Raw genomic sequence first — 22,929 nt, 5'->3', positions numbered from 1 at the left:
GCTGCCCAAACCACCCCAGCAACACGGTGAATGGGTGAGGATGTCCAAGGGTGCGCCAAGAACCTGCTGAGGATGGAGATCATGGCAGCTCGGCACCACCAGGGTGTTCCTTGGCTTCTCAGCAACAGGATTTTGCTGCTGTTTGGGAGGGAAAGCACCTGGTGTGCCTCAAGGGGAGCTTCATAGGCTGCTGGGGTGGGATTTTGGATGCTGGGATGGGGCGCAACCAGGCAAGGGAACTTTTGTCAATGCCTGATGAAATCCTGGGATCATTAAGTGATGCTTTTGGCTGGCTCTGGCATGGATTATTGGAATGCTGCTCCCTTCACACTGCTCCATTTATGATGCCGGCTCTTAAGCATGGATGCTTTGGGGGATGCCAGAACCCTCTGGCTGTGACCCTAGGTGTGGTTGGGGCTGCTCAGAGCTGCTGTCACTGAGCACAGAGCCCAGCACCCACCGTCTTAAATAAATGGGCTTTAATGGTGCTGAACAACAAGGGTGAAGCAGCCAACGTGTGGAGCTGACGTCTTGGCAGGGGCTGCTCGCTTGGTATGACGCTCGCTCTGATGCTGCTCGGACCACGGAGCTGCCTGAGCAACACAGCCGAGGGAAAGGCGTGACAAGGGGAGAATCACATCCCTGCCTCCTACAGGGATCGCTTTGCTGGCTGAGCTCACTTGCTGGAAACCAGTTGCTGCTCTGGGCATCATCCCAGGTCTTGGAGAGGTGTGAAGGCATTGAAGAGAGGTGTTTTTAGGTGCTCTTTGTGGTCAGAGAGCAAGTTTAAAGGCCATTAACTTGTTGTGGATGACTGAAAAACTGAACTAGGATTCAGGGAGGTGTTTCACACGATGGGATACAGCGTTTTGGTAAAGATGATGACGTAAATTTTCAGATCGAGCATCTTAGTGGAGACCCCCGGGGGACCCTGCCCATGGGATTGCCAGAGCTGGGTGATCTGGCCCGTTTAGCTGCCACGTGGACAGGCAGTGGGATTGCCAGGGCAGACAATCCCTCCAGCGCTTGCATTGTTCATGGGGTGACGTCTATGGTAATGGCTGCGGAGGAGGTGCGGGAGGAGAGCGGACAAGAGGTAACAGTGCTGTCCTTCCACCCCCTCCCTCCCTGGCCACCTCTCAGTCCCTTTAAAGGCAACGTCATGAGAGGGACCAGAGTCTTCAAAAACCCGCAGGATTCATGCCCACCTCCACTGGGAAGCCCTGCGTGGGTGACCTGGGGAGGAAGGGCAGGGGGACGGAGGTGGTGAGGGCAGTGGGAATCTGTCTGCCCCAGAACTCTGTCCAGGTCACCATTGTGTCTCAGCTTGTGCTGGTGGAGTTGTGTGGGATGGGGACAGGAGCTGGGATGGGGTCAGGAGGGTGCAATGGTGACAGAGGAGGCAATGGGCCTCTTGGGGAGGGAAAGTTCAGGTGCGTGGATTCATGCCTGCCATGCATCCAAAGCAGTGGGACCAGCAGGGTGAGAGAGGGGATTCTGCCCCTCTGCTCCGCTCTCTTGAGACCCTGCCTGGAGTCCAGCTCTGGAGTCTTCAGCACGGGAAGGGCATGGAGCTGTTGGAGTGAGTCCAGAGGAGGCTACAGAGATGAGGACTGGCTGAGACAGCTGGGGTCGTCCAGACTGGAAAAGAGAAGGCTCCACAGAGACCTTAGAGCAGCTTCCAGTACTAAAAAGGGCTCCAGGAAGGCTGGGGAGGGGCTCTTGAATAGGGATAGGATGAGGGGGAATGGTTTTCAGCTGAAAGAGGGGAGATTGAGATGAGATCTCAGAAAGAAATGTTTTGCTTTGAAGGTGGGGAGGCCCTGGTCCTAGTTGCCCAGAGAAGTGGCTCATGGTCCAGCCACAAAGGTGCTAACAACGTCCCACAGCAGGATGAGGACTGAGCAGCCTGGAGGGATGCTGAGGCGGTAGTGGTTGAAGCAGGATGGAGACAAGGGTCATGCTGTGCCCAGGAGGAGCGTTGGATGGAGAAATGTGATCATCTACGATAAGTCAGTTGCAGAGTGGGGCAGGAACAGCTTGACAGCAGCGGAGCCCCCTCTTTGTCCCAGTTCGCCCCATGGGGCACCAGGATTTGTCCGCAGTAGGGCTGCTGTGCCATCCTCCCTCTCCCCATCCTGCACCCTCAGGTTGTGGTGCTTCAACACCAGAGACTGGGGCAAAACAGGAATCTTCCCTTGACACAGGAAAGGCTGAGTGACCTGGTCTGACACCCAGGAGGAGAAAGAGTGATTGATTTTGCAGTTCAGCATGTGTGGGCACAAGGAAAATGGGAATAAGCTCACCATGACTGCATCCCCTCAGGGCCCGTCACAAACCCAGACCTGCGACGTCCCCGCTTCTAAGCAACAAGGGCAAGGAATAAACTGCCTCTAAGGTCTTGATCAGCAGAGGCTCGCGTGATGCTGCAGCTTATTTATCCACCATTAGACCTCTCACCTCCTGCAGCCTTAGCACTGGGTGGCAGGAGCAGTGAGTCTTGCTGCCTGTGGCCTTTTCTTGCCATGCTTGGTCCATCTTAGGGCCTGTGTCCTTGTCAGGAGAGCAGGCAGATGGGTGGCATCTATGATGCAGTGACCTGGAGTCACGGTGATGGAAGAGGCTCCTGGGCTCCTGAGAGTTTACTCCTGGCCAGTTTTGGCCAGGGGCAGGAGACCTCAGCATTGCACAGTTGAATACCTGGAGAACTTGTAGGTTGCCTCACAGCAACACAGTGTGTGGTGGGATAATTCCTGCAAATATTTATGTAGGTAGACACTTCGTTCAGTAGAGAAGGGGTAGGAGGGATCTTAAGGGTTGCTTGTGCTTCTCAAGGTCTGGGTGGGGAACTGGGTGGGTGAAGGAATGAGAGGAACAAGCCTAATTTGCAGTGGCAAAGGAGATTTGGTTAAAGCCTCCCAGAATGAGGATAATACGACAGAGATGTTCTTCCTCAGCACAGGAAGGACAGGGATCTGTCAGAGCAAGTCCAGAGAAGGGCACAGAGATGATCTGAGAGCTGGAACACCTCCCGTGAGGACAGGCTGAGAGAGTTGGGGTTTTGCAGCCTGGAGAAGAGAAGGCTTCGTGGAGACCTTAGAGCAGCTTCCAGAACTGAAAGGGGCTCCAGGAAGGCTGGAGAGGGGCTCTTGATCAGGGAGTGCAGTGACAGGACAAGGGCCATCCCTGGAGGTGTTCAGGGCCAGGTTGGATGCGGCTTTGAGCAATCAAATCCAGTGGAAGGTGTCCCTGCCCATGGCAGGGGCTTCAAACTGGATGGGCTTTGGAGTCCCTTCCGACCCAAACCATTCTATGATTCTATGAGGAGGGAGTGGGACCTCCATGGCTGGGGATCTCAGACGACTTAGCCCTTCTTTTTTTTTTCAAAAGGAGGGAGGGACAGCTGGCCTGAGGCAGGAGGTTGGGCTGCGGGGTCTCTCGGGGTTCCTTTTCCACCATCTCCTCAGTGCTGTGATCATGGTGTGGGTGCCTGCACCCTTTTCCCCTTCCACACGCTGGTGTGGGAAGGGTCCTGATCTTGCTGAGCCCCACTTCCACCCCTCTGCTCTCCCACTGCCGCGGCTCGTCACACTAGAAGAGTATAGTTTAGTGATTGATGGGAATGGTTGGACTCAATGATCCAGTGGGTCCTTTCCAACCTAGTGATTCTATGATTCTATGATTCAGAAAGGAGGATGCAGGAGAAATTGGAGCTGGCTCGTGTGTGAGTGAGGTTATTCATCCCGGGGAGGGCAGTGGCTTGCCAGCGCCGGCTTCCCTGAGCAGAATTCCTGTTTGCACCCTGCTGCAGCTGCCGGCGTTTCCCTGAGCTCCCCTCTGCCCCTTCATCCTCTGAAACAGCTTCGGAGAGATTGTTTTCCGGGGTTGGGACAGGCAGGAGCTCTGGCTGGCAGAGAGCGGCAAGCTGCTGCTGCAGCCACAACCAGCTTGGCTCCTTCCCGAGGAAGGAAGGCAAGTGGGAGCCGCGGGGACCGGAGGATGCTCGCCGCGGTCCCCAGCTGCGGGGATGCGGGGTTGCTAGGAGGCAGGTGAAGGTGAAGAGGAGAGCGCTGCGGAGGACCGCAGGCCCAGGTATCGCCGCAGCAGCGGGGATGGGGGGCAGCCAGCGGGAATCCTCCCCGCACTGGGACGTGGAGCTGGAGACCAGACAACCGAGCCCCGAGAACCTTGGGGAGGGAGAACGGGCAAACCCAAGGGAGCTGAGGTGGAGGGAGCGAGCTTGGAGCTGCGGGAGGACGATGCGGGAGCTGCCAGCCGGCTCGGCTCTCTGCCAGCCCGGCTGCCGCGGCTCTTTGCTGGCAGAGGCCCTCGGCTGTGAGTAGCAAGGGATGCGGGAGGCAGTGGGGTGGTGAGGATCCCTCAAGGGCGAGTGGGGGATGCTGCTCAACGCAGTCTGGGGATGCTGGGGACCGGTGCCTTTGGGAAGCTGCCTGTGAGGGACAGGGGAGCGCTGCAGCCTGGGGCCTGTGGGGATGCTGCTACCTCTGCCCTTGGGATGCGTGCAGGGCAGCAGTGTCCTTGGCAGACATCGCCGAGCCTTCTCCAGCCTGCCCTCTCCTTCACGGGAACCCCACCACCATGGACCTTGTGGGGCAAGAGAGGAGCACGAGCTGGGAGCTGGCTCTAGCCCAAGGCAAAGGGGAGGAAGAGGAGGAGGAGGAGGAGGATGGGCAGGGGGTGAGCATCGAGGTGTCTGACCCACCTTCCCCCTTCTCCTAGATCCGCATGTCAGACCAGAACAGCACCGACGATGGGGAGACGGACCCCCAGCATAGCCTGTCTATGGTCTTCCTCCTTGTCCTCGTCTTCTTCATCATGGGACTGGTGGGTTTCTTGATTTGCCATGTCCTGAAGAAGAAGGGTTACCGGTGTCGGACTTTCCGGGACGATCTCGACCCAGATAACAAAGATGTGCTGGCGGAGCTCCAGGCCAGTGAGTGCTGGGGTGCTGGGGGCTCAGTGGGGTGCTGGGGGCTCAGCGGGGGCTCGGGCACTGCCTTTTGCCCAGTGTGGACCAATGCTCTTTAATCAAGCTCCTGGGATGCGTTCTCGGGGTGGGAGGGTTACCTGTCACATGCTGCTGGGTTGGGAAAAAGGGAGGGGGTGGTGAGAGCAGCGAGGTGTTCCCTGGGGATTGGGAGCGTGTGGCCTGAAGAGCCCTCTGATCTGCTGGCCTCACAGGGTGGTGGTGCCAGAGAGGTGGGAACCAGCATCTGACCCTTCCCAAAGCGGCATTATCACCACAAGACGATTCTGATGAACAGCCAGGACCTGCCAAATCCCCAGCACCTGAACTATAACCCATGTTCTCGACAAGGAAAGCTTCCTCTGGCCAGGGCATCCTCAAGCCTCTGCCCCTTTGATGTTAGGAGGTCCAGCATGGGGCCAGCACAGTGTCTGCTGAAGGTCACGTCTTCTACTCCCAGTTGTGCTCTTGCAGCCCAGAGGAAAAGGGATGTTTCCTCAGGATCTCTGCCCTGCACTGAAAGTGGACATTTAGGGATTTTTTTTCCATCACTTCAGGCTCTCAGGTGGTGGGATTGGGAAGTCAGTGCAGCGTCAAGCATGGATGTAACCCAGAGCTTCGTTCAAGCAAGCTCTGTCATTCGGTGGCTTCATGAGGCTCTGCTGAAATGGAGAAGACACTTCCCTGCCGTGGCTTCATTCCCTGAAAATAGCCAAATGGTGCTATGTAACTCCTCTTCATGAGCACTCAGGAGGATCAACACCTCCTGTTGCCACTTCTCATGCACAGGAAGGCAATGTGGCTCCCACAGCTACCTTGTGGTTGCAGCAGGAGCTTCCAGACAGCTTTGGATGTGCTCCTCTGGCTTCAATGACGTGGCTGAACACAACTCTAGGACAGTTTCTGAGACTTCCAGGGTTGGCTTTGGCTGCTGGAGCTGCCACAGTCCAGGGAAACATCTCTGTGGGCTTCCAGGAGCAGAGTGGCAACTTCTGACCATGCTCTGACCTGCTCAGAGGAACATCTAACACTGCAGACTGTGCTGATGGTCCAGCCAGCCCAGCCTCTTGCCTCCAGCAGTGGCAGAAGCAGGTTGTGATGAATGCTGGGGATGAACACCACAACGGAGCAGCCACTGAGCCAAGTTTCCCCAGCACACTCTTTTAAGTGTGTAGCTCCAGGGCTTTCTCCTTCAGAGCTGGTTTCTCTCTATTTTAATGGGCCCCACTAGGTTTCTTTTCCCTGAACTTGTCCTGTTCACTCTTGGAGCCTTTTGGCACCCACAGCATCCGGCGCCCAGGGACTCCACGCCTGGACTGTCCCCAGGAGGAGCCTTCTCTTTCAACATGTTTCAAACCTGCTTCCCTCTCATTTTCAGTTCTGAGGGACCAAAACAACCCCCTCTCCCTGCACAAGCGGCTGCCAGTTTCACAGTATCTTTTCCAGGGTGAGGGACCTGCTGTTCTCCAGGGGCTTCGGGGGGGACGTGAGGCTTCTCTGACCTCTCTGTTGATGTGGCTGCTCCTGGAGAAGGACACATGAGTTGAACCTCTGAATCCCAGCCCTCAGTGCCATGTTTTCTCCTTTCAGATGAAGAGGAGGAGGTGAATGAGGACACCGTGGAGAAGATTGTGAGATGCATCATCCAAAACGAAGGTGAGCATCTCCTGGGGCTGGCATGGAGACATGCTGATTGCTTTGGCCAACACATTCCCTGTTTCCTCTCTTCAGCAAACGCGGAGGCCCTCAAGGAGATGCTGGGGGACAATGACGGGGACATCCCAGTGCCAGTGCCCAGGTGAGGGAAGCCTTTACCTCCTTGTGGCTCTTATGGAGTAAGGGCAAAGCAGCCTTTGGGCACCACCTTTAGTCTGGAGACTTTGCAGCGAGCGCCTTTCCAGCTGGTTATAAAGCAGCTTCCCAGCCAGAAGTCCTGCTCCCCTTAGGGTTGCAATGAGAGCTTCTCCCCACTGTCAAGGGGAACAGCCCTTCCTCATTCCTGTCCTCACTGGAGGTCCCCTCCAGAGCTGCTTGCTGCAGTGATGCTGCACCAAGGTTGGGAGGTCTCTTCCAGATAACATGACCTGTCATGTCCTTCTCCTCTTGCAGCCTTTGTCCTCACCGTAACAGCCAGGATGGGGGCCCACCACATCACCACACGGTGCATCTGGGCTCCACGCAGGCCCCCTGCATCCACTGCAGCAAGAGGAAGAGACACCCACTGCATCGGCAAGGGCGGTCCAAGGATGGCAAAGGCAGGATGCATCCCGGAGAGACCACCGTCTTCTCAGTGGGCAGGTACTGAGATGAGCCTCGGCAGACACGGCCCATCTGCTCTCGTGGAGAAAGCGGTGCAGAAAGTCTTCTCAGTTTTCCTCTTCCTTTCCCTTTCTCCACCTGCCCCATGCCAGGCACCCTCTTGCTTTCCCCCATTTAGATGTCTCAGCAGTAGCTCTTCAGCTGGAAGTCCTGAGGACCAAGGTGCCTTCTGCACCTGGAAATGCCTGTGGTATGTGGCAGGCCATGACGCACCGGTGGCTTCCCTCCTCCTTCTCCAGGAAGGTGACTCAAGCTTGGGTTGTTCTGCTGACTCAGTTCTGGGCAGAGCCCCAAATCCATGTCCTTCCAAAGCCTGCTGTCCCAGCTACATGTTAGGTGCCCAACAGGGGCTCTGACCTCACTTGTAGGAATCTCATTAAGAGGAGGAGAAGGTGACAGCAGGTCCTCGGTGCAAATTACCACCCACCACCTTCAGAATGAAAGAGTGGCTGTGCTCCTCCAGATTGGTGTCTCCAATAATGACTAATTAGATATCAGGGGAGGAATATAAGAATAGGGGTGTGTACCCAGTACTTCCTAGAAATAGTCTTTCCAGTCCCCATCTGGTCTCATCTCAAGGGACTTCTGAGCTGCCTCTGGTCTGTGTGGTCACTAACCATGTTGCCCCATTCCCCAGCAGAAAGGTTTAGCCTGCACAAGACATTAAGCAAGGTCTTTACTCCCTACTGCTGTGGTTACTGGGGCAGGGTGACAAGCAACTGGTGGTCCCTTGATGGCCACCCTGGTGAGACATGAAGATCTGCTGTGATCAGATCCTGTAGAAGATCTTCATTCAGGTCTTGAGCCTTGGTGAAGCTGCAGGTTGTCAGCCCAGTGCTTTGCAGGAGTTAAACCCCCAAATCCCCATCTCACACCTAGGGAAAGGAAGGAGAGGAAGGAAACTCTTCTTCCTAGAAAACTGCTCCCAAGTAGCAAGAGATAGGATGAGAGGAAATGGCCTCAAGTTGTGCCAGGGGAGGTTTAGACTGGATATTAGGAAGCATTTCTTTACTGAAAGAGGGGTAAAGCACTGACAGAGGCTGCCCAGGGTGGTGGTGGAGTCTCCATCCCTGGAGGGGTTAAAAAACTGTGTGACTGTAGCATTCAGGACATGGTTTATTAGGCAAAGAGGGTTTGAGCTGATGGTTGGACTGGATGTTCTTCATATAGTCATAGAATGGTTTAAGTTGAAAGGGACATTAAAGATCATCCAGTTCCAACCTTAGAGGTCTTTTCCATCCTTAATGATTCCATGATTCTGTGCTTAGCTTGGAAATGTGCAAGGGAGGGGCTCTAATTGCTCTCTAAAACCTTTCAAAGGGGTGTGAGCAGTTTAAATGAAGACAGAGACATCTCAGAGGTGTGAAGGGAGGGGCGAGAGGGGACCAGAGAAGACGTAAGGAAAAACTGTTTCACTCCAAAATGGTGCAGCCCTGGGACAGGGCCTGGAGGAGTGGAAGCATCTCCATCCTTTGAGATTTCCAAAACCTGACTGGATGGGGCCCTAGGCAACAAAGATTGAGGATGGGAGTTGGCCCAGTTTTGAGCAGAGGGTTAGATTGGAGACATCCTGAGAGCTTTTCCCACCTAAATTATTCTATTAAATGATTTACCATTTATCTTAGGGCTCTCTCTAAAGCAGTTGCTGGCAGGGGCAGAGGTCATCCACCAAGGGATCTGTGTCTGCCCCCTTGTCCTTGGCCTGATCAGCCACAGCACATCATGTCCTACTGAAGCAAACCCCTCAGTGATGCTGACTGAGCAGACAGCAAACACTCTCCTGCCTTTCCTCTCACCATCCGGAGGCTGGTTACGTTACCTCTCGTGCCCCCTCCAGTCCACATCCTGCCTTCTCTTTCATATTCCTTCCCAACTCTTCCAGGCTGATATTGTGCAATGGAATTACCATGGAATGATCCATTACCATGGAATGATCCTGCCACTCATGCCTCCTCCCTATCCCTCTTTTGGGACTGGAATGTTCTCTGGTCTTCCCAAATCACAGTGCTGGTGCCATCTCTCCAGATATCTGGATAGACCTGTAAGGTCACGTTTGTGCTGACCCAAGCGGTACCTGTGGATACCTTATCTGGAGCTGGAGCTCTTCTCTTCTTGGCCCTTCCAGCCATGAGCAGCACTTCTGATTGCAGTGCCAAGGAATCCATGCTCTCCACAGACTGTAGCCCAATCCTCAGGCTAGCGGTGGTCTCCTTCACCTCTGGTGTCTCATCTGGGATCTGTTCTTACCTCTCGGACCTTTCTTCTCAGCCTCTTCCTTCAGGATGGCTGTACTGGCCACTGGCTTGAAATTTGGATCTTCTTTCGACCCAGCAGTGCTTGAACTTTGTTGCTGAAATTGTGTTTTGCGATGACGCTGTCTGGCAGCTGAACCTTAGCAGAGTCAGGGCCATCTGCAGCTTTGGGGGTGACTCAGGGGCAGGGAGAGTGGTTGCTGGGTGAGTCATGGGCTGCATGAGGTCTCTGTGGTGGGATCAGCATTCTTGGGCTGGTGGACACCAGCTTACTGTGGAAGCGAATTCCTGTCTGCTGGTCCAGCAGTGGCTTGCTTTGTTTATAGGAGGAACCACAGTGTTAGTCACAACCAGCTCACCTGCAATTAACACTTATAGGCTTTGCCTACACGTTATCCCTCACAAATCTCAACGTTGTGGTAGATCCCTAACTTGTCTCTTCTCCCCAGGTGCAATATTACATCATCTCTGGTTATGAATGCACCTTTTGTGGGTGGCAGCCCAACTCCTTCATCCATTCTCTTGGCCACTTTGGAGCTCTGAGCTGTTACTGGGCACATGATGGGACCTTGGTGAACCACCTAGGTGCCATCCACCACTCCAGAGGATGGCGCACAGTGCGCTCTGGCAGATTTTAGCCAAACAGCTCCTCCTGGCTTTTGATCCTTGTACCTGAATGTGGCTTGTCCTGCTGAAACCCTGTCCTTGCCTTTACTCAGAGTGTGCTGCTTGCCAAAAGCTCTGCCTCTCACTCCCCTGATAGTGGTCAAACTCCAATTGCAACATCCATGCAACTCTGCATGACTGTTCCACATCAGGCTGAGCCAGGTTGCATTTTACCTGACTGAATCAAAACCTGAGTTTCTCTACAAGCTCAGCCAGATTGCATAAAATCAGAATGGTTTCGGTTGGAAGGGACCTCCAAGCCCATCCAGTCCCACACCCTGCCATGGGCAGGGACACCTCCCACTGCATCAGGTTGCTCCAAGCCCCATCCAACCTGGCCTTGAACACCTCCAGGGATGAGGCAGCCTCCACTTCTCTGGGCAACCTGGACCAAGGCCTTGCCAACCTCATCGTGAAGAATTTCTTCCTAAGATCTCATGTAAATCTTTCTCTTTCCAATTTGAAGCCATTCCCCTTTTTCCTACCACTCCATGCCCTCGGCATTTCCAAGTGCTGTGACCCATCTTACTGCAGGAGGAACATGCTGGAAGGGGCTGCACTGGCCAACATCTGGCTTGACCTTTTCTTTCTTCTCTTTCTATTTGTTTTACCAAAAATGAAGGGCAAAATGGGGTCAGGCCAGTGCAGGGCATGGATAAAGACAGGGTCTGTGGTGTAGAATGGGTCTGAACGGAGAATCAGCACCAGTCGATCACAAAGAGAGGGAGATCCAAGGCTAGAGGTACAGCCAAGATGGAAATACAGCTGGGAGAGGGGAGGGAAGGGATTTTGATGGGGCCCTGAGTAGCCTGATCCAGTGGGAGGTGGCCCTGCCATGGCAGGGGGTGGCACTGGATGGGCTTTGATTCTATGATCCTGCCCCCATTCCAGGTTTCGCGTCACACACATCGGAAAGAAACCCGCTTTGCACGAGCAGCAGGATGGGCCCCTGCCCGATGGCAGCCGGGAGCCCAGCACGGAGGAGCTGGAGCACAGTAGCAACCGGCTCCAGCGGGAACACGCTCGCAACGGGACTGTCCCCACGGGTGGCCTGCAGAACGGAGATGTCCAGAAGGGTGCCCAGAGCAGCAAGGTTGGGGAGCAAAGCCACTCCACCACTCCGGCCCTGAACACACCAGCCAGCTCTGGCACTCGTGACAGCCGACGGGCGGGCAAGGGGTCTGGCACAGCAGGCTCGCTGCAGGATGCTGGCACTGCTCCTGGCAGCACGAGCCGCCAGCGGAAGCTCCTGAGCTACCGGGTACTGGGAGGGTCGAGTCCCAGCATCCCAGGAGAGCTGGTGCAGGAAGGAGCCAGCATCTGCCTGGAGGAAATGGGACTCGGGTCGGCAGATGAAGTGTCAGATATTCACGGGAGCCTGAGTCTACACGAACAGCCGGATGAGTTGGGAAGAGAAGAAAGCAGAAGACAGCCCGGAGCAGAGGACATGGGGCAGCAGGTAGGTTCCTCTTCTTCCTTGTCCCCATTCAGTACCCTGGGCTGGAGGGTTTGAAGTGACATAGCCCAGCACCCCAGCCCTGCTGCCGTCAACAAGATCAGCCAGGAGACACGCGGTGGTGTGAGCTGCACAGCAGGGACAGACAAGCCAAGGCTTGCACCAGGCTGACTGCAGCGGGGAACCTGCCGTGTCCTGCTCACCCTGCTTCCACTTACCTTTGCCGATTGCATTTTCCCATCCATTTCCTAATGTCTGGGGCCTCCAGTGTCACCGTGACAGCTCCCATCCTGCTGGTCCCCACACTGCAAGGGAAAGGCAGGTAACTGGTTGACTTGCATGGGAGGTGCTGTAGGCCAACTGTTCCTTGGGCAAGGGATGTGTTTGCCTTTGTAGATGGGCTCTGTCTTGCTCCCCTGATGGTGGTCGCAACATCCATGCGACTCTGCATGGTCACCCCATCCTCACCATGCTCAGCCAGGTTGCGTTTCACCTGGCTGATTTGACACCTCCGTTTCTGTACCAGCTCATCCAGGTTGCACTCAAGGACATCCATTGGGATCGCTTCTTCTGGGGGAACCCTACTGCTGCATATAGCTTGGTCTCCCCAAAACTGTAGCTTCATTGCAGTGCTTGGGCCAGCAACACCCAGGTGTGGATGCATGATTCCAGGAGCCTTTTTTACCTTGGAGTCTAGAAACGATGAAACCAACTGGTCATTCCTTGTTCTTACATGCCGTGGAGGGGCTGATGCTGGCTGTTCTCAGAGAAGACCCAATCCAGCTAGGTGGCACCTCAGTATCTTCCAGCCTTTCTATACAACTTCCTTGCTGGAGATGCTTGAGCGCTCCAGGGCAGCACAGGCAAGGAACCCTCTGCTTGGGTGCTGATGGCTCCAAATTTGAGGGATTTGCTCTCTGTCACTGCCTCCAGGCTGTTGCCACTGAGCAAATGACGTGGTCAGTGGTGGCAGCAAACACCCAACTCACTCACGTGCTCATCTGTGGCTCTGCAATTGGGGAAAAATAATTTCCATGGAAGGGGACTGGGGGAAGTGACCTGGTGTGGTGTCACCCTACCAAGGTGAGCCTGGGGAAAGGTGCCCAGTTAAACGTAGGCAAAGGAAAAAGCGGGAATACACTTCGTTTATTGTCCCTCTGCTTTCTGCTGGCCAGGGTCTGTGTTGCTCCAGGCTGGAGGTTTGAGCCATTTTACGGAGAAGGGCAGCCCAAGGCAGCCACGCCAGACAAAGCTGATGTGCTGCATGTCTTGAGACCTGGAGAGGTGCCAACAAATCCTCCTTTCTCCCATGGTCTGATATGCCTCAGGAGATGGCCATGGGCCCTCTGATTTCCTGGGAGATTTGCATGGAAGACAAGCCCAGAGACACCGATTTTCTCCTCTGTGTCGGCCCCTCTGTGGTGTTAGGCTTTGGGGTGTTGTTTCAGCATGCTCTAGGCCACCAGGTCTTAGGAGAATGATGATGGGACCTCGCTGGGATGTTTGCCACTGAGTCCTGGTGCTGCTTGGACTATGCCTTGTCCCTTTGGTCCCAGCCAGGGCCACCAGGAGGGTTGTTCGCTGCTGCTCAGCATGTCCTGCAGGCAATGGGGCTTGGTCTGTAGTCATCTCCTGAGCCCCAGTGGTGGGGCTGTGCATGGTTGCTGAGGACAGCAGAGTCCCTGGCTTGTCCCCCTGCTCGCAGGGGAACACTGACATCCCCATCCTTCCTCCCTCTTGCAGGAGCCCTGCGCCGTGGTGCAAGATCGAGGAGCAACCGTGTGATGTGAGTGCTTGGGGCGATGCCAGGGTTGGGGGTGGATGGCATGGGCAGTGCTCCTGCCTTGGCTGGGTCACAGCCTGGGGGTGATGAGAGGGTCAATCCCTTCTCCAAGAGGGTCCATTCCCAACACACTGGGTTAGAATCACAGAATGCTCACCCACTCCCAACCTCCTACCACGGGCAGGGACACCTCCCACTGGGTCAGGTTCCTGAAAACCCCATTCAACCTGGCCTTGAACACCTCCAGGGATGGGGCAGCCACAACTTCTGTAGGCAACGTGGGTCAGGACCTCCCCACCCTCCTTGTGAAGAACTTTTCCTGCATAGATACCCTCTTGCCCACATGCCCAACCTAGGCTGGCAGGAGATGCCATGGAGACAAGCCCCATCCTGCCCTTCTCCCCGCAGCTCCTCTCCGCTCCCAGCTGGAGCGTGGACGGGTGACGTGCGGCCCCCGGCCCCCACGCCGGGCTGGGGAGCTCAGCTCCGAGGGGACGGCGGGGCAGCCAGCCCCAGGTGGGCAGCTACGCGCTTGGCATGGCCAGAGCGACGCGCCGACGTTCCCGACAACTGCGCTCGGCGCCAGACCTCATCCCATTGGCAATAGGTACCCGACACCCACCCACCGCACCTGCCCTGGACAACCCCCCCTGGACACCCCCATGGACACCGTGGGGCCGGGCAGGGCCAGGACAGGCCCCCCCCAAGTCCCTGCTGCCAACCCGGTCCCCGCAGCCCCCCCAGCGCTGGGGGAAGGACGTGTGCGATGGGGCTGCGATAAGGGGCAGGGATGGAGGCAGCAGCTCGACCCCCAAGCTGGGGTTGGGGGGCAGCCCCTCCCCGGCACCTTCACCGTAGAGCACAGCCCCCCCGGGGGCACCCCCGCCATGCACAGCGGTCATGGGCACAAATCCTGCACCAGTGAGGTCCCCAGGAGATGCCGGCAGCGAGAGATCACAGGAGGGGCTGGAGCCGGGCACTGGGGGCAGGATCGGACCCTGCAGGCCAGCGGGCAGCCCCCCCCGGCGAGCTTTGGTGTGGAACCCCACTGTACATAGATGAGCTAAAACCATTAAAGCTGCTGACCCCCGCGGCAGAGTGAACTGGTTTTATTGGGCCACAGCACCCCCCGGCCACCCCGGACTGGGGGGAGATGTTGGGGGACAGGTGGGGTCCTGGGCAGCCCCCAGGAGAACCAGGGTGCAGGGTCAGTCCCAGGCAGGAGCTGGGGGAAGAGGGTGTGTGCTAAGGTTCAGCTGTGGCACTGAGCACCCGGATAAAGGATGCACCCCGATAAAGGATGCTCTGTGCAGCACAGGGACGTAGGAGCGCTGTGCAAGCAGCACCGGGCAGGGTGCGGCCCCTGGAGAGACCAGCTCGGGGCAGGGGGCAGCGCCAGCCCCTGCTGCCGGGACAGCAGCTCACGGCGAAGCTTTTTGGGGAGCAGAGAGAGACGGGGGGACCTGCAGGGTCAGCTCAAGTGCAGCTCGGGGTCGGGCTCAGGGGCTCTGCCGGGTGGTGGAGGGGGTGCCCGGAGCTGCGGAGAGAGGAGAAGAGGTGCCAACCAGGTCACTCTTCCCCTTTTAGAGCCCCCCAAAGCACACAGGGGGCACGGTCCCCTGTTCCAGGAGGGCTGGGGGCTGGGTTGGGGGGCACAGCCTTGCTGTGATGGGGGCTTACCGGCCGGAGGCGTGTGGCTGCCAGGTCTGGAGAGCTCTGCCCGCTACCCGTGCCATCCTGCCGGCAACCTGGAAGGGGCTGGAGGCTCAGCCCAGCCCTCTGCATGGCCACCAACCACTCTAGCCAGTTTTCCACCTCCCTTTCCCAGCTCCCCAGCCCTTCCCAACCTCTTTCCCAGCTCCCTAGCCCTTCCCAACCTCTTTCCCAGCTTCCTAGCCCCTTTCCCACCCCCTTTCCCCGCTCCCCAGCCCTTCCCAACCTCCTTCCCAGCTCCCTAGCCCCTTTCCCACCACCTTTCCCAGCTCCCCAGCCCTTCCCAACCTCTTTCCCAGCACCCCAGCCCCTTTCCCAACCCCTTTCCCAGCTCCCACAGTCCCTTTCCCAAACCCTTTCCCAGCTCCCCCAGTTGTCCCAGCTCTCACCTCCCAGTGGCGTTTCAGGAGAGGGGCTGGGGGCCAGGCTGACCCCAGGCACGAGGCCAGGAGGGGAGAAGGGTGGTGGGGACGGCGATGGCAGCTCCTGCAAAGACAGCCAAGAGGGGTGAGAACAGCAGGAAGGTGGGGTTGGATTCCCTTCAGCAGCTATAGCACAATTTGGGGGGCTGCCCCACACTGAGAGGATACAGTGATCCCCCTGCCCCCTGCACCGACCTGCCCAGCCGCTTCCCGGCCACCGGTGAGCTCCTCCACCACCAAGGAGGGGAAAACGCCGATGCGGCCATTGAAGTCACCCGTCCAGAAGCCATCGTCCACCTCGCCGGGGGCCCGGGGCAGCACGCGTATGATGGCCCCCTCGGGGAAGCTCAGCTCCTCAGGGCTCTGGCCCTCGTAGTCGTACAGGGCTCGCACCAGCCAGGCTGCGGGGAGGATGGTGGGGGGGACTCAGCACCCCTGAGGGACCTGTTCCCCTCGCCAGGGTGACAGGGACGCCTCAGCACCCACCTCCCGGCTCCAGCACCAGCTCGGCGGCGATGATGCTGGAGAGCTGGCGGTGCAACGCTGAGGGGCCGGGGGGGCTGGCCCCAGCCCCTGACTCGCCACCCAGGGACAGCAGGTACTTCTCGGGGACGTAGCCAACCTGGCCTGCCTTGTTCCGAGCCTGAGGGGACAAAAATCATGTAACCATCCCAGGCCCTGGCGTTGGGGACAGCCAAAACACGTCCCCAACGCATGGGGAGGGGACTCAGCCCACTCGCACCTTCACCCACTCCTCTGCATCCCCATCCTCGATGATTTCCAGCTCCTCGCCTTGGGTGATGGACAGCTCGTCTGCCTGGCTGCCCTGCAGGGGACAGGGGACAAAGTGGCTGAGGGCACAGGCCTTGGGCAGGCACGGTGAGGGGCGGCAGCACTGCCCATACCTGGTACCCGAAGATCACCCGGCAGGTGTAGGGGTAGGTGCGGGCAGCCGGGCTGGGCTCATCGTCCTCATCCGTCCCGTCACTGTCCTCGTAGTCATCGAACTCGGCCAGATCCAACCCCGTGGGGGCCTCCTCGCCCGTCCCCACCATAGCCCCTGCCAGCCAAGCGTCCACGTCCAGCCCTGCCGCCCGCAGCAGCGCCAGCCGGGCCTCTGCCTTCACCCGGCTGACCTGGGGGAGCAGGGGGGCACATCGTCAAGGCCTAAGGGGACACCCATGGGGTAGGGGACAGCCCAGCAAGCCCTGTCACTCCTGATCCCCAGTATGGTTGTCAAGGTGTAAGAGCATCCCCAGTGCCGCAACCTCGGCACCGCATCCCCAGAGCCACATCCCAACCACCGCATCCCCCAGTGCCACAGCCCAAGTGCTGCATCCCAGCCACTGCATCCCAGCCACTGCACCCCCAGCCGCTGCATCCCCAGCCGCTGCATCCTCAGCCGCTGCATCCCCAGCCGCTGCATCCCCAGCCGCTGCATCCCCAGCTGCTGCATCCCCAGCGCTGCATCCCCAGCCGCTGCATCCCCAGCTGCTGCATCCCCAGCGCTGCATCCCCAGCGCTGCATCCCCAGCCGCTGCATCCCCAGCTGCTGCGTCCCCAGTGCTGCATCCCCAGTGCTGCATCCTGAGCTGCTGCATCCCCAGTGCTGCATTCCCACTCATTGCATCCCCAGCCGCTGCAACCCCAGCTGCTGTGTCCCCAGCCACCACACTTCCCCATCCCTATGTCCCTTCTTCCCCAGGGGTGACAAACCTCGAGGTCACCCCGAGCGGGAGGAACCCACCTCTGCCTTCCGAATGTTTTCCTTCACTTCTTCTATCTGCCGCTCCACGGCAGCCACCTCGGCCTCCGGGACCTGCTGCCGCCTGCTCTCCAGCCGCTGCAGCACCTGGGTGGGCACCTGCAGCTCAGCAGGGCAGTGGGAGCTGGGAGAGGGGCAGGGAAAGCCCCTCCTTGAGCCCCGCCGTGCTCTGTGGGGAAGGAGAGCACCCACCTCGTCGCTGTGCGCCTTGCTTTTGCGGTCCCGAGCCACCCGTGTGGCCCAGCGCCGTGCCTCCTTCTCCAGGCTGGCCCCATCGTCCCCTGGTGGCAGCAGGGACACCTGGGTGAGGGACACGGTGGCTTAGAAGGGGCTGTGTGGCACCCCGACTATAATCATAGAATCCTGGAATGGTCTGGGTTAGAAGGGACCTCAAAGCCCATCCAGTCCCACCCCCCGCCATGGGCAGGGACACCTCCCACTGCATCAGGTTGCTCCAAGCCCCATCCAGCCTGGCCTTGAACACCTCCAGGGATGGGGCAGCCACCACTTTTCTGAGCAATCTCGGCCTCCCCATCCTCATCATGAAGAATTTCTTCCTAAGATCTCATGTAAATCTTTCCCTTTCCAATTTGAAGCCATTCCCCCTTGTCGTATCGCTCCATGCCCTTGGCGTTTCCAAGAGCTGTGACCCATCTTACTGCAGGAGGAACATGCTGGAAGGGGCTGCACTGGCCAACATCTGGCTTGACCTTTTCTTTCTTCTCTTTCTATTTGTTTCACCAAAAATGAAGGGCAAAATGGGGTCAGGCCAGTGCAGGGCACGGCTAAAGTCATAAGAAAACTTTTCTCCCCAAGATCTCATAAAATCTATCCCTTTTCAGCTGAAAACCTTCCTCCTTGTCCTATCCCTGATCAAGAACCCCTCCCCAGCTTTCCTGCAACCCCTTTCCAGTACTGGAAGCTGCTCTAAGGTCTCCCCACAGCCTTCTCTTCTCCAAGCTGAACAACCCCATCTTTCTCAGCCTGGCCTCATACAGGAGGTGCTCTTGGATCATCTCTGTGGCCTCCTCTGGACTCACTCCAACTGCTCCACGTCCTTCCTGTGCTCAGGACTCCAGAACTGCACACAGGACTCCAAGGTAGGGTCCCATCAGAGCGGAGCAGAGGTGCAGAATTCCCTCCCTTGCTTGCTGGTCCCAATGCTTTGGATGCAGCCCAGGATACTGTTGGCTTTCTGGGCTAAATAACGTGTTCCCCCACACCTACCTCCTCCACCCTGGTGAGCTGGAAGCGCTGCTCAGGGCTCAGGGCGAAGGCAGGATGGTCCTGCAGGAAGAGGAGGAGGTCCTGCTCCCGGCATACCTGCAGCAGGAGAGCAGCGTGGGGCTGGGGGACTCATCCATCCCTTCCCTGCCCCTCCACTGCTCTCAGGATGGGTGCCGTTACCCGCGCCGATGCCTCCGCAACTCCCTGAAACCACTCCCGCGTGGCACGGCACGTTTCCACCTCCGTCCTGCTGGCCCCCGACAAATGCTCCCGCAGCCGCTCGTAGAGGTCACCGTCCAGCGCCTGCGGAGAAGAGGGTGGGAAATGCCCCCGGCACTGCCCACATTCCTTGAGGAGCATCCCTGAACCCCCCCCCAGCAGCATCCTTGACCCCCAGAGAAGCATCCCTGAGGCCCCACCAGCAGGGCCCTCCCTGCTGTACCCCCTGGCAGCAGCACTAGGGAGATGCTTTGCGTGGGACCCTGGGGAGGGGACACGGCAGGTCCGGGCAGGTCCTACCTGGATGGCAGCGGGCAGCTCTACGCGCTGGTAGTGCTCCAGGTGGGCGCTGGCAGCCACCAGGGCGAAGACGTACTCGTTCTGCACCCCCGCGAGCTGCCTCGAGTGCTCGGCCAGGCGTGCGGTGAACTGTGGGGACACAGAGAGTGGGGCTTGGTGACGGGGACCCCTCTGCTTGGGGACCCTGTCAGCTCCCTGCGCTGCTGACCTTGGCGCTGAGCTTTTGCAGGCTGGCTTTGGTGTGAAATATCCTCCGGTCACTCTTCCGCAGCCTGGGAATAGATGGGAAGGGGGACATGAGGCCACCTCGTAGTCACAGTAGCCCCCTCGCTGCTGTCCCCTCTGCTCACCGAGCCTCCACATCAGCCGCCTTGTCCTTTGCTACCTCGCTGCTCCGCTGGAGGTGGGTGAACTGCTTCTTGGCCTTGTCCAGCTCCTTTACTGTCTCCAACAACTCCGCCTGCGCCTTCTGCAGCCGCTCGATGCCCTGTGGGGAGTGTCAGCCTGGGGGGCACAGGCGTCCCCACTGCCCAGGCACGGAGAAAACATCCTCGCCCCGATACCTTCTTGAGCATCCTCTCCTTGGAGAGACGGGCAGTGCGGGCAGCCTCCGAGGAGAGGGCGCGGTAGCTCTCTGAGGCGGTGACACGGACCTGTCCGGCGTGTGCGGTTCCCTCAATGACGCCCTTCCAGACGGCCACCGCGCTCCTGTGGGCATCAGTGTTATAAGACAGGGCAGGGTCCTCTCCTTCCTGCCAGCATTCGGTGATGCTGGCAGGACAGGCAGCACCCTCAGCCACCGTGGTCACCTCCTGGGGATGTCCCAACCACGGCTGCATCCCCAGGATGCCCAAATCCTAGCTGGCATTAGGTATCTCCCAGCTTTAAGGGCCACAGATGGGTGCAGCCAACCCCAGCCCTTCGTCCCCATCGCACCTCGAGTCACCAGCCTCGCCGCGGCCCCGCTGCCAGTCTCTCTTCACGAACTGGCTCGCCAGCCTCTGCAGCGCCTGCCGACAGAGTCACCATCACCAGCACGCCCTGGTCCTGCCCCACATCCCTGTCACCCCAGTGTCCCACCCCGGGGCTGACGCTGTGCTCTCCCACACTGGGTGACCACCTCAGGGTGTCCCCAGAGCAGGAAGATGGATCCACCCAGGGGGTCCCACCCCACAGTGGCATCATGTCACCAGGGACCCCATTAGATTGCCCAGAGAAGCCACGGAAGCCCCATCCCTGGAGATGTTGAAGGCCAGGTTGGATGGGGCTTTGAAGAACCTGATCCAGTGGAAGGTGTCCCTGCTCATGGCTTTAAACTCCCTTCCAACCCAAACCATTCTACGATTCTGTGATCACGCTTCCCGCTTTTCTGGGGAGCAGCCACTATCATAAGGGCTATGATGATGATGTGAGAGCTGGAGGACTGTTCCTTGCTATGAGGACAGGCTGAGAGAGATGAGGTTGTTCAGCCTGGAGAAGAGAAGGCTCTGGGGAGACCTAAGGGCAGCTTCCAGCACTGAAAGGAGCTCCAGGAAAGCTGGGGAGGAGCTCTTGATTAGGGAGTGTGGGGATAGGATGAGGGGGAATGGGTTTAAATTGGAAGAGGGAAGATTTAGGTTAGACATTAGGAAGAAATTCTTCACAATGAGGGTGGTGAAGCCCTGGCTGAGGTTGCCCAGAGCAGTGGTGGCTGATCCATCCCTGGAGATGTTCAAGGCCAGGTTGGATGGGGCTTGGAGCCCCTGATCCAGTGGGAAGTGTCCCTGCCCATGGCAAGGAGTTAGATGGGCTTTGAGGTCCCTTCCAACCCAAACTATTCCATGATTCTATGATCATGCTCCCCATGGGAAAACCTCTTTGGGAAGCAGCCACCACGACAGGACTGTGCTGTGGCTTTTGGGACAGAGGATTGGGAAGGGGACATCAGTGAGGAACACTGGCTGCAGAGGCAGCGTAGAGGATTCTCCCCCAGCGTGGAGTGAGGGGGAAGCGGAGTGGCTCGGTGCTGCCTTCATGGACCACAGAACTCATCTCTGCCGCAGGATGTCCCTGGGGGATGCTGTGGGGACGTCTCACTGAGCACAATCGGCTCTGACATTTAAGAGCAGAGTCCCACGATGACCCAGCAGACAGCAGAGCTGGGTCGTTTCCTCCCCCTCCGCAACGTTTTCCCTTCGTGTGCCCAAAACACCTTAGGAATGAGCCACGCTGTGCCCAGCGAAGCCCCCCAGTGCATTCCCTAATGTGGCTGGTCCCCTCCCAGCAAGGAAAACATTAAGTCCACCCTTCTCTGGCCTCTGTGACTGGCACGGAGCAGCCAAGGCCTGCTCGACGCCAAGAATTTCTGATGTTGCCCATTGCCTGTGTGGGGCTGTGCCCCCCCTGGACACCCCGTGTGGGGAAGATGAGGCTCAGGGCTCCTTTCTTCCCGGGATACTAATCCCGAAACCAGCAGCATCTCCGTACCTGCCCGTACTCCCTGTCGAGGGTGGCTCTCTGCTTGCTGTAGGACCTGTGGGGAGAGGCACAGGGGCAGGCAGGGACCCAGGCAGGGGGAGAGGGATAGGCCACGCCTGCCGCAACCCCTGAGCCACCGGGATGTCCCCATCTGGCCTCACCAGCGGGTGATGGAGCCCATGACCTCAAGATGGCAGCTCAAGGTGAGCCACGCTGGACAGTCTGCCCCCACCCCCAACCTCGACCTGTGATGAGCTGGCCCGGCCTCAGCTTGCAGTGGGGTGGGGGACACACGCATGGGGACCCTACCTGATGTCCTCCAGCAGCTCCACGTCCCGCTGCTGCTTGCCCTGCAGCCCCGAGAGCTGCTCCAGGAGGTGGACCCGCACCTCCTGTGTGAGCTTCACCTGCGGGACAGCACCGGGATGGAATGTGGGGATTGCAACACAATAAGATGTGGGGCAGCAGCGGGATGTGATGCAGGGAGGGCACGGGGCTGGGATGCGGGGAAGACACCGGGAGGGGATGTGGGGATGGCACCAGGATGGCATGTGAGGACGGCACTGGGATGGATGCGGGACGGTACTGGGATGGGATGCAGGGAAAGCACAGGGATGGGATGTGGGACAGCACTGGGATGGGATGTGGGGATGGTACCAGGATGGGATGTGGGACAGCATCAGGATGGGATGCGGGATGGCACCAGGAAGGGACGAGGTGACAGCACAGCGATGGGATGCAGGATGGCACCGGGATGGATGCGGGATGGCACTGGGATGGATGCGGGATGGCACCTGGATGGATGCGGGGAAGGCACCGGGATGGGATGCGGGACGGCACAGGGATGGGATGCAGGACGGCACCGGGATGGATGCAGGGAAGGCACCGAGGTGGGATGCGGGATGGCACCGGGATGGGATGCAGGATGGCACTGGGATGGGATGCGGAATGGCATTGGGATGGGATGCAGGATGGCACCGGGATGGGATGCGGGGACGGCACCGAGGTGGGATGCGGGATGGCACAGGGATGGGATGCAGGATGGCACCGGGATGGGATGCGGGACGGCACCGGGAGGGGATGGGAGGATGACACAGGGATGGGATGCGGGCTTGGGGGTGAGCGCTGCTCCCGCCGTCCCCGGTCCCGCCCTCCCGTCGCCGGGTCTCGCTGCGGGTTCCGAGGGGGCGAGTCCCGCCCCCGGCCCCGCTGGGGGATCTGGCCCCGGTCGCTCCCTCCCTCCCCCGGCCCCCCGCTCACCTTGCGCGGCGGCGGCTGCATCCTCCCCGCAGCCCGGAACTGCCGAGCCCCGGACACGCCCCCTGCCCGGACACGCAGGCCACGCCCACCTCTGACCACGCCC

The 22,929-nt window shown here is 58.7% G+C and overlaps 2 protein-coding genes across 3 annotated transcripts; one reads left to right on the top strand and one right to left on the bottom strand.

The window, feature by feature from the left end:
- The first annotated feature begins 3,688 nt into the window (after positions 1 to 3,688).
- Positions 3,689 to 14,527, top strand: RELL2 (RELT like 2). Its single transcript, XM_069869674.1, has 8 exons — positions 3,689 to 4,092; positions 4,741 to 4,954; positions 6,578 to 6,643; positions 6,719 to 6,785; positions 7,097 to 7,285; positions 11,116 to 11,683; positions 13,424 to 13,466; positions 13,872 to 14,527. The coding sequence occupies exons 2-7, from the start codon at positions 4,747 to 4,749 to the stop codon at positions 13,463 to 13,465; spliced, it is 1,140 nt and encodes a 379-aa protein (XP_069725775.1). The 5' UTR covers positions 3,689 to 4,092; positions 4,741 to 4,746; the 3' UTR covers position 13,466; positions 13,872 to 14,527.
- A 34-nt stretch (positions 14,528 to 14,561) lies between these two features.
- On the bottom strand, positions 14,562 to 22,874 carry FCHSD1 (FCH and double SH3 domains 1). Of its 2 annotated transcripts, XM_069869636.1 has the most exons (19): positions 22,827 to 22,874; positions 21,876 to 21,973; positions 21,576 to 21,621; positions 20,046 to 20,119; positions 19,673 to 19,817; positions 19,460 to 19,596; positions 19,318 to 19,381; positions 19,110 to 19,238; positions 18,771 to 18,893; positions 18,591 to 18,686; positions 17,556 to 17,663; positions 17,346 to 17,450; positions 16,504 to 16,734; positions 16,341 to 16,424; positions 16,085 to 16,241; positions 15,794 to 15,999; positions 15,566 to 15,662; positions 15,144 to 15,211; positions 14,562 to 15,000 (listed from the first exon to the last, which is right to left on the bottom strand). In XM_069869636.1, exons 1-19 carry the CDS (start codon positions 22,845 to 22,847, stop codon positions 14,935 to 14,937), a joined length of 2,055 nt encoding a protein of 684 aa, XP_069725737.1. In that variant the 5' UTR covers positions 22,848 to 22,874; the 3' UTR covers positions 14,562 to 14,934. The 2 variants fall into 2 exon arrangements, with proteins under 2 accessions (XP_069725737.1, XP_069725736.1); XM_069869635.1 differs by having other exon boundaries at positions 18,771 to 19,238.
- Positions 22,875 to 22,929: the final 55 nt, after the last annotated feature.

The sequence above is a fragment of the Phaenicophaeus curvirostris genome, chromosome 15 (genome assembly GCF_032191515.1).
Source record: "Phaenicophaeus curvirostris isolate KB17595 chromosome 15, BPBGC_Pcur_1.0, whole genome shotgun sequence".
Classification (NCBI taxonomy): Eukaryota; Metazoa; Chordata; class Aves; order Cuculiformes; family Cuculidae; genus Phaenicophaeus; species Phaenicophaeus curvirostris.
The sequence above is the reverse complement of the archived record's forward strand: the minus strand, read 5'-3'. Positions and strand labels throughout refer to the sequence as shown.

Coding starts and splice junctions, on each gene's coding strand:
- RELL2 (XM_069869674.1), top strand. CDS start 4,747: ATGTCAGACCAGAACAGCACCGACGATGGGGAGACGGACCCCCAGCAT. Junction 6,644..6,718: donor ATGCATCATCCAAAACGAAG/GTGAGCATCTCC, acceptor TCCTCTCTTCAG/CAAACGCGGAGGCCCTCAAG. Junction 6,786..7,096: donor ATCCCAGTGCCAGTGCCCAG/GTGAGGGAAGCC, acceptor CTCCTCTTGCAG/CCTTTGTCCTCACCGTAACA.
- FCHSD1 (XM_069869635.1), bottom strand. CDS start 22,847: ATGCAGCCGCCGCCGCGCAAG. Junction 21,974..22,826: donor TGCAGCCGCCGCCGCGCAAG/GTGAGCGGGGGG, acceptor GCTGTCCCGCAG/GTGAAGCTCACACAGGAGGT. Junction 17,451..17,555: donor GCAAGGCGCACAGCGACGAG/GTGGGTGCTCTC, acceptor GTGCCCACCCAG/GTGCTGCAGCGGCTGGAGAG.